General features: G+C 45.3%; 1 protein-coding gene across 20 annotated transcripts in view; it reads right to left on the bottom strand.

Annotated features, from left to right (window-relative positions):
* NRXN1 (neurexin 1) overlaps positions 1-12242 on the bottom strand; it is a 676327-nt gene extending 664085 nt beyond the window's left edge. For 18 of the 20 annotated variants that reach the window (XM_077781934.2, XM_085577079.1, XM_085577093.1 and 15 more), the window contains exons 1-2: positions 12105-12242; positions 6757-8259 (exon numbers count right to left, since the gene is read on the bottom strand). In XM_077781934.2, the coding sequence (XP_077638060.1) occupies positions 6757-7495 (739 nt within the window). In that variant the 5' untranslated portion in view covers positions 7496-8259; positions 12105-12242. Of the gene's footprint in view, positions 1-6756; positions 8260-11921; positions 12073-12104 lie in introns of those variants that run through there. The other 2 variants (XM_021540191.4, XM_085577078.1) reach the window with 2 other exon arrangements.
* Between the last annotated feature and the right edge of the window lie 1962 nt (positions 12243-14204).

Raw genomic sequence — 14204 nt, 5'->3', positions numbered from 1 at the left:
AGGTATTGAACACCTCAGAATGCCCTTCTCTGTTCTGGAAAATCATGTGTTTATGAAGGTACACAGGTTTCAACTACAACACAACAAACTGGACAGAGCCTTTTTCCAGAAACTGGTATGGTTTCATGTTTTCTAAATGAACATCAAACTTTCTGGTGAGTAAAACATCATATTAAATTCACCAAAATAGATGGATAAAGCTTTCTCTTTTAAGTTACTGTCCTGGGTTGTAAGATAAGCTTGTATTCTATTTGCCATCTGTTGGAGGTTGGGCAGGTTCGTTATCTCTTCCAAGAACAATGTTTTGCCCCGTAGAGGCAATGGTTTGTTAATGGGCCATTGACTGACTCACTGCAGGGCTGGAAACGCAACACCATCCCATTGTGAGATGCTCCACCCAGAGGGGGAAGCCAAGCACTTTTTTTTTTTTTGTATAAAGGGGTACCTTTTGGGGAGACAGAGCAGCTCTCTCTTTGGGGGATTTCCCAGAGAAGCAGCTTCCTTCAGCAGGACTCCCGAGAAAAGCAGCCAGAGCGCGCTGAGGCGGCGGCAGCAGAGCTCGGAGGCAGCCCCAGCGCAGAGGAAGACCGGCCCAACTGCCACCAGATCTTCAGAGGAAAACTATACCCTTCTAAAGATCACCACTGCAGCTGCAATTCATCAGCCACTGCAAGGGAAGCAATTGTCCCAACCGGACTGCTACCAACACCCCGAATCCTCAGGTTGTGGACTTTATCACTAGTTTTGTTTGTACCAATTTCATTTGCCTTTTTAAATTGTTATCTAGTTTTCTCCTAGTAAAGAATTGTTACTCTCATTCCCATATCTTTGCCTGAGAGCCTTTTAATTTAAAAATCCTGGTAATTCGGAGGGAGGGGGTTTACCTTCTCCATTGCACAGGAGGCTTTTGCCCTCCTTCACAGACTCCTGTCTTGTCAAACCAAGACAGATTTTGGCGCCCATTGTGGGGCTCGAGGGCATTGAGAGGGAAAAAGGATTAACAGTTCTTAAGTAATTTGGTTTTTTGTTGTGTGTAGAAACATCTTATGTTTATTAAAAGATACATGAACCCTCCAAGCTGCATATGTTAATGCTAGCCTCTACATAAAACTATTTATATCAGGAATATGTTTTTAATTGCCAGCCTTTTTCCCCATTCCTGTCCATCAGGTCAGTAATGATAAAGGGGTAAAATCCCACAAATCTGTAGCTAGCATCTATTGTAAAAAAAGAGCCAACCTTCAGCTGAGACAAAAGATCAAGTACATTTTGTCCAAAATGCCTGCAAGACCTGAAATGCAATTACATCAAAACACAGACAATTTTAATATATATTATTTCAAAATTCTGAATGAATATGACCACTCTGACACAAGGTCCTACAGTGCTAGATATAAATTCTTCTAGCATATTAGCTGTCTATAATTCATGATACAGACTTAATAAGGACCCAGCATCTCAACTAGGCCCAAAGGGAAACAACAACCTCACTATTTAAAATATTATTTACCTGGAGTACCAAGATCTAGGCTATAGGAGTTTCAATATAAGCATCTTGAAAGTATTAGTAATACTCGACAAGAAGCCTCCTTAGAAGATAATATAAAACAGACTAACAACTCCTACTTAACAGTATTTAAATTCAGTATTTAAACTCCTGGGATTTCACATGAGGAAGATATTGAAATAAATATCCTATCATATTGAATCCTGGCAAACAAAATACTATATCAAATTTCATTAGGAAAATTATGTAAAACTGTCCTTTAAACTGATATAATGATTGGTTTTTCATATGACTAAATGTGAATGTAACAGATGTAACAGTTCTGAATCACTTTTTGATTACTTGACTATCTGCTCTCGAGATTCTACTTTGACAACAAAGTCATCATTTAAAAGTATTAAATAAAGTGAAATAATGATTTAATGATTGTTAAATTATTGACATAATTTGTACATATACAGAAACTCAGTGCAATCTCTGGTGCATTTCTAACCCTCCTTCTAAACCAACATCACCCCAGTGGCCACTGGCACTGACAAGAAATTCAGCATGAAGAAGAAATACAGATCATGTATATAAAGATTCTGAAGTGTAAATCAAAAAGTCAAGTTTTGTTCACAGTATTTACTAGTCCAAAGTACATTTTGCTAGTATTCAAGAGGGATAAAGACCATGGTGACTGCTCTGTTAAGACTCACTATTGACAATGAGTTCAACAACATCTCACTCCCACATGCAATTTGCAATAGATAATTAATACCAAAAGAAGTTCAAATGTTTCATTCAAGGCATAAAGGGGACAAAATGGATTAAAATATCAAAAATTTCAAAGAGATATAAATATTGAATGGCTTTTTAAAAAGTTAACATGCAAAAGGTAATACAACAAAGACTGACGTATATACAACAAAGTATATTCAGAACCCAAACAAACAAATCTAAGTGCTGGCTAGGCTGAGACATCTGGAACTGACTTCCTCAAAAAAACACTTTCACAGTTCAAACCGTAGCTGGCATCAATTTCTGAATATCTGACAAGGAAGAGTATCTCTTACAGTGAACAGCTGCCTGAACAGTCCTCATTTTTCTCAAAAACCAGAAACTCAGTAGAACAGCTAAAATACAACAAGTTATAAACAGGAATAGTTTGAATTCACAGAGAAATTGCCTGAATAGATGTTAATATCGATGTAAGCAGGGAAGCTATAGTTTAAAAAGATAAAGGAGCCTGTCTGCAACTTTTTCAAGCCATTAGAGATATAGAAAAGCAGAAGGGCATGGAGTTACACGAAGTTAGCATCAGTGAGAAACTCTCCCCAACTCAATGCTTTTTTTAGAAGCATTTACTTCTTTTAGAAGCAACTACAATTTAGAAGCAGCTACTTCTTTTAGAGCTAACTGCTTACTTTCTCAGACAGGATAATGGACAAGGCTATTTTTATAGAAATGAGAATGAAAGGAAAACTATACCTTCTTTTTTTGTATAAAATCAGAAGGTTACTATTTTAGTCATTTAACAGGCAAAACAGGGGTTTTCTTTTGTTTTGAAATTTCAATCTAAGCAGCAAAATTACAAGAATACGGAGGTTCATCGATATGAGTAATGTATTCTCCTTACCTTCTAGGACCCTGACTTAATGCACTAAATATCTGACTTTAAAATTGATATTTTTAATAAAAAAATCTCTCCTTATCATATCATCAAGCCATAACAATTTGAGTAATTTCAGGAAATATTGTAACTTTCACTGAATAGAAGATTGAAATGTATGTCAAAAACTTATCAGAAAAGTGATATGACAGGGTTTACTTCAATGCTACTCTTATTCCTAATAAAATTTGTTATGATTTTGTGTATTTTTTCTTCTACTGAATCATTGTTATTATGTGGACTAATATGCCCTTGCTTTTTTTCAGGGCAAAGCAGAGATTTTATCTTTTAGAAGACTCTTGTACTGTTTTTACCCATGGGCCTATCAACCAGAGAACTGCTAGAGATGGTATTTTTCTTTGCCATGGAGCGCACATCCTTGACACTTAAGCAAAATTCCAGTCCTTTTTCTCCAATTTATGCCAATGCTCCCACTGAAGAGAATTTAGATCCTATTGGAACAAAAGGAATGACTGAATGGTTCTTTCCTAGCTTGCACTGTTATCACAGTGGTGTAGTTCAGAAAATGTAAATGAAGCTACTCCTGATTCAGACAGGTATAAAACCAGTTAAACCTACTGAAAATATTTATATATACTTTGAGTTTAAAAAACAAAACAAAACAAACAAACAAAAAAATCCAACCCAAAACTTGAACTTCATTCTTACAAGAAAAAAAAATTAATTCAGGGATCATTAATAAGCTTTTCAAAGATGAAAATCTGTGAAAAAAAACTCACCAGATTTTCTCCTGAAAATAACTGAACTTGTATTAAAAATGGCATCTTTAGACTTGAAACTTTGACTCTAAATCTATTACTTTTTAATTCCTAAACATGCAAGTCAGGGTAGAAAATTTTGTAAAGGTTGACACTCCTCATTACACTGAGGAACTCTGTGTTTTACCAGACTTCAGAAATAGAGAACAACAACAAATCCAAGAAAAAAAAAATTTAAAAATCCAAGGGAAATAGAATTTAATTACCATATTTCACCTTTAAAGAAAAGCATCAACTAGAACATGTGGTTATAATTTCAGATAAAAATGGAAAGTTGGGGAGTCTTCCTACCTAAAACCATTTTTAAACAAAAACCAAAACAAGGATAAAAGTGAAAACTCAAAAGACCCCTTCAGATAATTGCAGCCTGAGATGATCCTTTAGCAATGGCAATGTCTTTCTAAGGCTTGTGGGAAATTTACACATTCTGGGAACAAAAGGTGAAAGTTCTACAGCTTAATGTCTATGTTGGCTACAAAAAACTAAAGAACAGAAGCCAAGGTTTCTTTCTTGGCAGATATAAAGGCTTTACTTGTCCTTCTGCCTTTTCTGTTTTCTAGAATATTAAATAATTTATAACAACTCAATATCTTTTCTGGCACATATGAGTAACTCCTAATCCCTTCATCAAAACTTGATTGATAGAAGTGTCAGTGGATACCTTTTCTCAATTAACAGGTATAAACTGAAATGTAGTTCCATTTATGTTGCTGTTGGGGCAAATGTTGCCTCTGTTTCAAATGAAATCAGAATCTGAATACTTTCTGCTAAAATTTTAAGTCTTGCTATTATTTTATAAGGCTTCTCAGTAGTCAAGGGACATGTGAGGAGAAACTTGATCCCACTGATGTCAACTGTGAAACCACTAGCATTTAAGTCAGCATTTTACCTTAACTTGGGAGGGGATTCTAAATATTATTTTGAGTGCCATCTTCTTAAAAATTCCATACAATTTTCACTAAATATAAATAGAGATATGTATTTCTCTAAAATTTGATCTAAGCAAACAAATGTTCCTTAAAAATAGCCATTGAAACTATTATTATGTTAAGGCAATACTTTATCTGACTACATGCAATCATGTGAACTCTTTCACGTAAGTATTATATGTGCAAAATAACTTCAAATAAATAAACTATGTTTTAGAGTAAAGGACATATAAATTATAATAGCATTAACTGTAATTTAAATTACCATTATTGCTTTAACAAAGCTGCTACACCTCTTTTTTTTTCTTTATAATAGGGCCTAACTCAGAGATGCTAAGACAACTCAATATTGTACATACACCTATACATTATGTAGTATCATATTAAAAATTGATACCCAAATACTAAATCGAGAGGGTTTACCTAATATAAAAGATATTTCATTTTACAGTTTCTGGGAATGGGTGCAATTGAAAGTACAAATGACTAGTTTTCTGAAACTATTATTTGCTCCTATAAAAAATTATTTAAAGTGTTAATAGGGGTTGAATTTTTCACAAATGGCAGATGAGAGATAAACAGCTGATAAAGTAAACAGGATGCAGAATGACTGTAGCATTTTAGTATTGACACTAAGGACAGAAGGTGTTACATAATAAAGCACAGTCACAAATGATGTTTTCTTTCTTATAATGAGTGAAATCTGATAGAAATGCTAAAGGCAAATTATTCAGCCATAAATGTCATGCAGCCACTCAGTGAAGATCTTAATTTGGCCTTGATAATATCTTATTCATATTTACCTTTTATATTTTAAACTTAGGTCTTTGCTCTCCAATTTTGACATGATAATCATATCTTCCCTTGATACATTTACGCTTATTTCATTTATACACCTTCACATCCTGCTCTAGGTATACAACATACGTAATTTCTATGCCTAAGGAGCTGCAAGCAATGGTACATTTACTAACAAAATAACAAAAACAGGAGTCCTGCATGCATCTGCAAAGTAAACATTCACATTCTTTCCATTTGCCAAAAACAATGGGCACTGAATATGAATCATATTTTATCCAGTGATTTATTTGTAGATGAGATTAAGGAAACTGCTGTTTTTCTAGGTTCCCTCTTCCTTAATAATCTACTCAGTCATTTTGTGGTCTTGGAGCATGTACTTCCCCCTTACCCTTTTGTGTTCTCCCTGTCTAACAGGCATGGTGAATCGCTAAATATGTTGCAAAGCGGTACCCTTCACATTCATGTATAAACATAATCCTCTGTTTAATCCCCTTCCTCCCTGGCCACAATTTAAGGAATTCACAAATAAATCACTGATTTTATTTCAATGACATAGCAGAGGCAAATACAAAGTGGACTCTGGGTCTCCTCTACCCTACAAAACCAAACCCAGGTCATCTTTGCACTTAATCCAGTTAAATTATTCCCAGCATCAATTTCCCTGCTCCCCAAATTAATTACCACCAGCTGCTTGTGATAAGCATGCACGTCCCCTACCTCATCTCCCGCCGAGCGTGGTTCTAGCCACCCGCTGCCATCTGGGTGACACCTGGTACCCAGCACCCATCTCTCCTTTATCCGGAACAACCCAAAAACCCAGGAAGATGCTCAGATAACACCCTCTTCCTCCTCTCACCCAGCCTCACAGAGAACAGCAGAGTGATGGCACCATGGTTGGCCACAGAGACACGTGGAAGACATGGAGGAGAAGGTGGGGAAGAGGGGAGCTGGGTACATGGTGGGAAGGAAGGGGAGGGAGGAAGATCCACTCATACAGATGAAACTTCATGCAGGCCTGGCCTCCGACCCGTCCCCTCCATAGAGCGATGGGGAGGGGGGCGATGGGGGCGAGCTGAAATGGCCCCTTACCTTCACTGCAGTCCTTCCCTCGGAAGCCCGTTTGGGAGCAGTCACAGACGGCCTGGTCGTTGAGCACCGAGCAGACGCCTCCGTTGAGGCACACGTCGTCCCTGGCACACAGCCGGCTCTGCTCGTCATCCAGCCGCACCTCCTGGCTCTCCACCGGCGACGCCTGCGTGTAGTTCACCCGCACGTCTGTTATCCAGCCCTTGAAGGGCTCCCGGTCCTTGACGGAGGAGAGCGTCAGTTTTAGCGTCGCCGACCGCAGCTCCGGCGGGAGCCCTCCTAGGAAGAGCCCACTGAAGACAGTCATGTCCCGCCGTTTGGACTTCACCTCCACCCACTTGGCCTCGGTTCGGTCAATGATCAGCGTCGTGTTCTTGAAGTGGCGGCGGATGACAACAGCGTGCCAGAGGTTGTCGTTGACCGCCGTGTCCGAGAGCAGGGTGGCAGGCTCGGCACAGAAGATGGAGAAGCTGAGCTGTAGCCGCCCTCCCTGGGTGAGGATGAGCTCCAGGAAGTCACAGAAACCCTCATCATCAAAGTAGAGCACCAGCCCGCTGGAGCTGCGCGTCTTCATGTTGAAGCTCATTTCGCTCTCGCAGCAGGCGTTCCACTTGGGGAAGCGGGTCCACTGGCCCTCCGCACCCGGGAACTCCAGCCCGCTGCCCAGCTCAGCCCAGCAGCCCAGCAGTAGGGCCAGCCAGAGCAGCAGGCAGCCCCCGCGCCGCACCAGCACCGCCCCCATCCTGCGCGGCCTGGGGCGGGTGAGCGGGGCGGCAGGGCTGGCGGGGGGCGGCACCGGGGCCCCGGCGGCAGACAGGGTAAAATCTTGCCGGGCGCCGACCGCGCTGGAAGCTTTGGGCACGCTCACCCCCGCCCCGGGTGCGGGGGTCACTGTGGGAGACTCCCCGGGGCAGGGGGCTGCAGCTGCCCCACGGGATGGGGTTGGGCACAAGATGGTGCCAGGGGTCACCGGAGGGCACCCGCAGTAGGGGTAAGGCGCCGTTGGATCTCTTCACTGGCCGGCCACGCTCTGCAAAAGGTGTCCAGGGGTGGGTGAGTCAGCAGAAATTTTCCCCAAAGCCAACATTACCAAACTGGGAAAAAAAACAAGATCAGTGGCAAAACTCTCCTCCAAGTGGATCCACCAGCTCGGCAAGGCTGTAGCAATATCCTGGCACATGTGCGCCTCTTTTTACATCCTCTCCACCAGCTGTAGTTTCCCAGGAAGCCAATTATGGATCCAAACGCTGCCTCCCTAGGATGGATCCTCTTGTCATATCACAGCCTGTCTGCCATGGTGCTAGAGCAGCGTCAGCAGACGACAGGACTCATCGCTCGTGGTTGCTTGAGCTGCTTCAATCCCAACGGGGTTCAAACCCAGAAGCTGTCAAACAGCCGAGTGGCCACTTGACATGCAAAGCCTGGCAGCTCCTCTTCTCTATGCTTGAAAAAGGCCAAGGCTAAGATCCAGGGGGGTGATTTTCCTCTATTGTTTTTGTTTCTAATCTGCAAGGAATTGAAACAGAATAATAAGAAATGACAACTAATAACATGTTGAATCACAAAGTTGATCAATAGTGAACATTTATGATTATTTTTTCTTTTTGACTGGTGTTGGACATTAGGAAAATGCTGCTGTAATTTTCGAGTTACTGAGAAATTGTGATAGGTTGCAGCGCTAAAGACAAATCTCAACACATATGTTTATACTAGATTACATTTTTATGGTATAATCTAAATGTAAACTACTTACCTTTCCAAAACTTTCAAATATTTCTGTAGTGCATTTTATTATTACAAGAACAAAGTCAAACAGAAAAGATAGTGGCTATTCTGCAATTTATTTAATTTTAATTTATTTGTGAAAATGCCATCACCTGTGAAGCTACAAGGTACTAGTCATACGGACGATGGTACCAAGCCTAGTTCTGGTTGTTTCTAATACAGGTCAAAAAAATAAAGTGGCCTGAGCTCCCAGCAGGAACTGACAAGCTCCACCACGCATGGCACACCTACTGGTTTATTTTTCCTGGGGTGAGGAATAATTGCAATAATTTCTTAGATGGCTTTTTGCATTTTTTTAATGTTTTTGAAAACATTTTTTTTCTCTGCTACCTGGTTTCTTCTGGGGCTGGTATTTTCTGCTATGGCATGGAAAATCCAATTCAAGCCAGCTCTGATGTTGACATTATTCACAACGCAGATCAGCTAATCCCAGGTGTTAGTCCTCTGAAACTGGTTGCAGTATTTTATGTCTATTTACTCAGCTGCCCTTATTTAAGAGAACAAGGAGAGAATAACTCCTCTGTTTTCAAAATTATATATATGCCACAGTTCACCCTTATCCTCTGAAGAGGTCTCTACATCCAAAACGTTTCAGCGGACAGGCTGCTTTTCTCCCCCAGGGCTGCTGTATCGTTTCTGGAAGCTGTGTATTAGCTGACCTCTCCTGATGGAGGAGAGGATCTCCAACACCTCCCTCACACATCGCTTCCCCTTCCCCTCCCTTACATTTCTTTGCCAGCAGCACTTCGGCAGGCACAATAGCACGGCCAGAGCTGCTGCCAAGCCCTTTTCTGGGCTGGGATGTGTGTGCGTGTGTGTGTGTATATGCGTGTGTGGGGAGAGGGGGCAGAGATGACCCTGCCAGGGAGAAACGTTTTAAAAACAGGCACACACCTCAGCTGCCTGCACCTGACACGTTCAGAGCTGCTAAGTCACCTCCTACTCTCTCTATATTTAATTTCATTCCTCTAAATGTCAACACGATTATTTTTATTATTTGCCACGCGTGAGGTGGGCAAGAGCAGCAAAAGGGAGAAGAGGAGAACACCCCCCCCCAAACTTCGCGGGCAGAGGCCAGGCGTGCCCACCAGCAGCAGGCAGACCCCAGGCTTCCCCCACGCCCTCCCTGCCCCTCGGCAGGAGCCACATCTGACAACGCCGCTACCAGCCGAGGGATTTTCCGGCAGCTCCCGAGAGGAGCGGCGGCGGGAGCCCCCGCAACCCCGCTCCCCAAAGGGCCCTCCCGGGCGCGGCGGTGGCCGCGGGCTGGGGCGCCGCTGGCTTGCGGCACGGCGCCGAGCGGCAGCTCCTGCTTCAGCACCCGGAACAGCTCCGCCCTGCGCGGCCCGACGGGGCGGCGGCGCCCGCCGAGCCCCAGCGGCCCCGCCGCTGCCCCCGCGCTCCGCCGGGGCTGCGCTCCAGGGGCAGCCCGGGGGGCGCGCCCGGGGCGGGGAGGGGGCGTGCGGGAGGCCGCGGGGCCCCGCTGCGGCGGAGGGGAGGGAGGCGGTGATGGGGCGGGTTTGGGGGGTGTGGGGGTGCGGGGAGCCGGGTGCTGGCTGGCGGTGTGAGAGACGGCGTGCGGACCCGGGGACAAAGACAGGAGGGAGGGGGCTATGTGTGAGGAGTGCCTGAGATGATGAGTGGGGAAAGGAGAGGTTTGTGGAGACGGGGTGCGTGAGGAAGAGGCGCGGGGTGTGTGTGTGTGTGTGCCTATGTGTATGTGTGTTCACGGGGGTCACCGGGCAGCTGCTGGGGCTGGGCTGGCCCCCGGGGGAAGGGGCGGTGGGGAGGGAACGCGGGAGGCGCGGCGGGGAGGGGGGCGCAAGGTGAGCGGGGCGGGCGCGGCGGCTGCAGGAGGAGCGGGGCGGAGGAAGAGAAGGGGTTTGCGCCTCTGTGCGCGGGGCGCAGGAGCGGGAGGTTGCCAAGAGCCCGTGGTGGCTGTCAGGGGTGGGGAGGAGGGTAGGGGGAGCCAGGCAAGGACGCGGTGTGAGTGTGAGTGTGTGTGAGTGTGTGCGCGGCCGCCGTGCGTGCCAGAGCGATCCCTACAGGTGTCCGCGGACAAGCCGCCGCGCGGGGATCCCACCTCGCGAGCATCCCTGCCCGCTGCCTGCCGCTGGCTGCAGCGCCTGCCTGCCCCCTCACTCACACACACACAGAGCAGCAGCAGCGGCGGCAAGAGCGGGGAAGGGAAAGAAAAAAAGACAGAAAAAAAAAAAAAAAAAAAAAACGAGGGAAAGGAAAAAAAAAAAAAAAAAAAAAGACGAGGTGGAATGACTGTAAAAGAAAGGAGAAAGATCCAAGGGGAAAATAGCCCAGCAAATAATTGCTTATTTATTACTGCCCATATAATTCACACATTGCCAATAAACAGCACAGTCAAGTCTAGTCATTTCTAAAGCAGAGGGACACTGTCATTCTCGGAAGAGGACAATTTATTAAAATATACCTATCTATGTATCTATATATCTCAAATGGCTCTTAAGCACCAGGCGTCCCTCCCAGCGATGTATCCATGAACACACACATATGTAGCGAGAAATATGCACAAACCAATATAAATGTAGCTATTGCATTCAGAGCCTCGCCAGTGAATTCGTATGCTTCCCCCACCCCTTTACAACCATTTTATTTTCTTCCAAAATTATGATTTAGTCACAGGTGCCCCGATTGAGCCTTTTCAAATTAGAAAAAGAGAGAGAGAGAGACACCCATAGGTCAATAAATCCTTAATAAATGCCAGGTCGGTTGGCATGCACAATCCTTGGCAGAATCCTTATTGTATGAAATACAGAGCATTGTCTCTGGGTGCGGGGAAGACCAGAGTTCACAAATTACCGGATGAAATAAAAGGATCTGAAAAACAACCTTGCTGCAGCCAAAGGGAGAAGCGCTCTAATTCAAAAGCAGACTTAGCAGCATCATTAATCTTTTCCTTTCATTTCTACGTAATTTCTAGAATCAAAATCTTTCCAAAGCGGCTGGAATGATCGATTTTGCTCTCCTTCCAGTCTGCAGATGTATTTATTTTAATATGCTTATGATATAATTTCTACCCCTGCAAAAATGCACACCATCAGCAGGAACCTGAACAGTTTCAAACACGTATCGAAGAAGCCGAGTGCCCTCTTTCTTCTGTCACACAATAGAAAATGTCCCAAATTATCAATGCACTTCCCGCACAAGCCCCTCGTCTCTTTCAGACCGCCGCCGATAAATAACAACAATATTGCGATATCCCATCGCTGCCCCGGCTTCGCGTTTCACCACGGCAGCTCACGCCAGGGAGAACATGCAGCAGATTGATTTTATCGCTCAAGTCTCGCAGACCCCCTCTCCCCTCCTCCCCTCGCCTCGGCAAGGGGCAATAAATCACCGCATCCAACCTTTAACTTACACCTCCGCTCCACCATCTCCTCTCCTCGCCATCCACCTCTCCACAACGCCGCACGCAAACCCACCAGCCTCTCGCGCCGCCACCGCCACCGCCGCCACCAGCGGCTCCGCCGCGGCGGAGCGGGGCTGGTCCTCCGCGGCGCCGCTCCGCCCGCGCTGCGGGCGCGCCTTACCTGCGCGGGGGCCGCGGGGCCGGGGCCGGGCCGGGGAGGGCGCGGCTGCCGGGGCTGCCTCTGCCGCCCGCCGACCGAGCGGAGCGGAGCGGAGCGGGCGCTGCTGCGGGTGCGCGGCGGCGGCGGCGGCGGCGGCGGCGGCGGCGGCGGCGGCGGGCGGGGGCGGCCGCCGGGAGCGGGGGGCGGCACCGCCGCGTGACGCCGCCGCGCCCGTCTGCCCGCCGGGGGCGGTGCCGTGCGCGCTGCGGACCCCGCCCCGGCCCGACACAGCCCGCCCGGACCGGCACCGGCACCGGCACCGGCACCGCCGCGGCACGGATGGAGGGACCGCGCGGGGGAGGCTGCGCCGGGCGGCACCGCCGAGAAGCGAGGTCGGGGCGGGGGGCGAGCACGCTGCTGCCGGCTGGGGAGAGTCGGAGGGGTCCTATGGGCAGAGGGAGAGGTGCTGCAACGCTGGTGCAACACGGCGAGGGACCAGAGGGAGCTGCCGGCTTCCTGGGCAACGTTCTTCTTTCTTTGGGGCTTCTTTTGTTGGTGGTTTCTTTCAGTTTGGCGAGGGTTGGTTGGTTGGTTGGGTTTCTTTTGTTGTTGTTTTGGTGGTACCACTACTACTACTACTAATTATCATTATAATAATCTTTATTATCATTATCGTTCTGTCATCTTTTTTCATGTCCCGGAACTGAGGTTTGCCGAATTCTGCTCAGCTTCTGGGAAAACTCAGGTATAATCTCATCAGCAGAGCGCCGCCAAGGACCACATCTGCCACAACCACAGGAGAAATGCTTGGGAAAGCCATTTTCCAACATAAAAGCTACCTGCCTCTGTGTTGTCTCCAAATGGTGGTGAACTGTTAGAGAAATTCCAGGCGCTTCTCAAGATCATTGGGTTTAGTGGCATGGGAAGTGTTTGATCGTGCCAAACCTTATCTCTATCTCTTGGCCTTCTAACTTAGTACCTGTGGCCTACAGAAAGGTGAAGAATGGATTGTAAGGGATTTGCATGAATCCTTAGCGAGGGTCCTGACAACTTTGGAACACACGGAGTGATGTTTGTCACACCGAGGGTCAGAAGTGCACTCCTCTATGGGGCATGACACAATTTTTTTGAGAATGGTCTGTGCAATTATATTTTTACATATCTGGGGTATGAACATAGCAACTTAGTTTTGAAATGAAACTTCAGAGATAGGCATAAATAAAAGGCCTTTCTTCCATTTCAGTCCCAGTGGAGTTAGCTTTATGGTTTATTTTTTTCTTGATGAAATGGGTTTCCTCACAGACGACAAGTTTGATGAAGTAACCAAGCAACATGTTAAGTAATGAGAAGAAAATCTTCCTAGATATGCAATGTATCTTAAGTGCTTACAGCATAATCAAACATTCCTTTTGTTCAGCCAACTGATATCCACATCCAGTTAATTTCAAACAGAGTGAGGATTTCTCTTGATAATTCTAGTAACTTGACCCCTTCAAGCAGAGCAAGGAGCAAATAATTCTTCTGCTATGAAAAGCAGATAAATTGTAGGGTGAAACATGATAAGTGATACACATTTTTAAAGAAGCAAAGTTGTAACTTGATATTATTTTTTCGTCTGTATATATATATATATATGTATACATATATATGTATATATAATAATATATATAATGTGTACACATTATATGTTTATAATATTTTTTAACTGTAGCTTTATTTTATTAGGCTCACAGTGAGCACAAGGGAGAACTTCTTATGCTGTTAGATGGGGAATGTCAAAGTCCAAGGCCAATGCCCCTTGAATGTGCTGGCACAGGTGGAGGATTCTGGCACAGGTGGAGGATTCTGGCACAGGTGGAGGATTCTTCCACCTTCTCCCTTAAAGTGAAGGGCATCTCAGTTATTCCAGCAGTAGCCAGAGTATGCTCATGTTTCTCCAGAAGGAAGCCTGCCACAGTAAGAGGAAGGCTGGCAGGAGCCTACACAGAAATAAAACAACAAGATGTTAAGTGAGCCAGGAAGATACAGGAAGATTTAAGGGAAATACAATTTCCTTAATTTAATGGTGCTTTTTTGTTGAGAAAAATATATTACTTTTGTCATTCTCAGCAATTGTTGCAG

The sequence above is a fragment of the Lonchura striata genome, chromosome 3, assembly GCF_050655825.1.
Source record: "Lonchura striata isolate lonStrDom1 chromosome 3, ASM5065582v1, whole genome shotgun sequence".
Taxonomy (NCBI): domain Eukaryota; kingdom Metazoa; phylum Chordata; class Aves; order Passeriformes; family Estrildidae; genus Lonchura; species Lonchura striata.
Note: the sequence above shows the minus strand (reverse complement) of the source record. Positions and strands in the feature narration are given on the sequence as shown.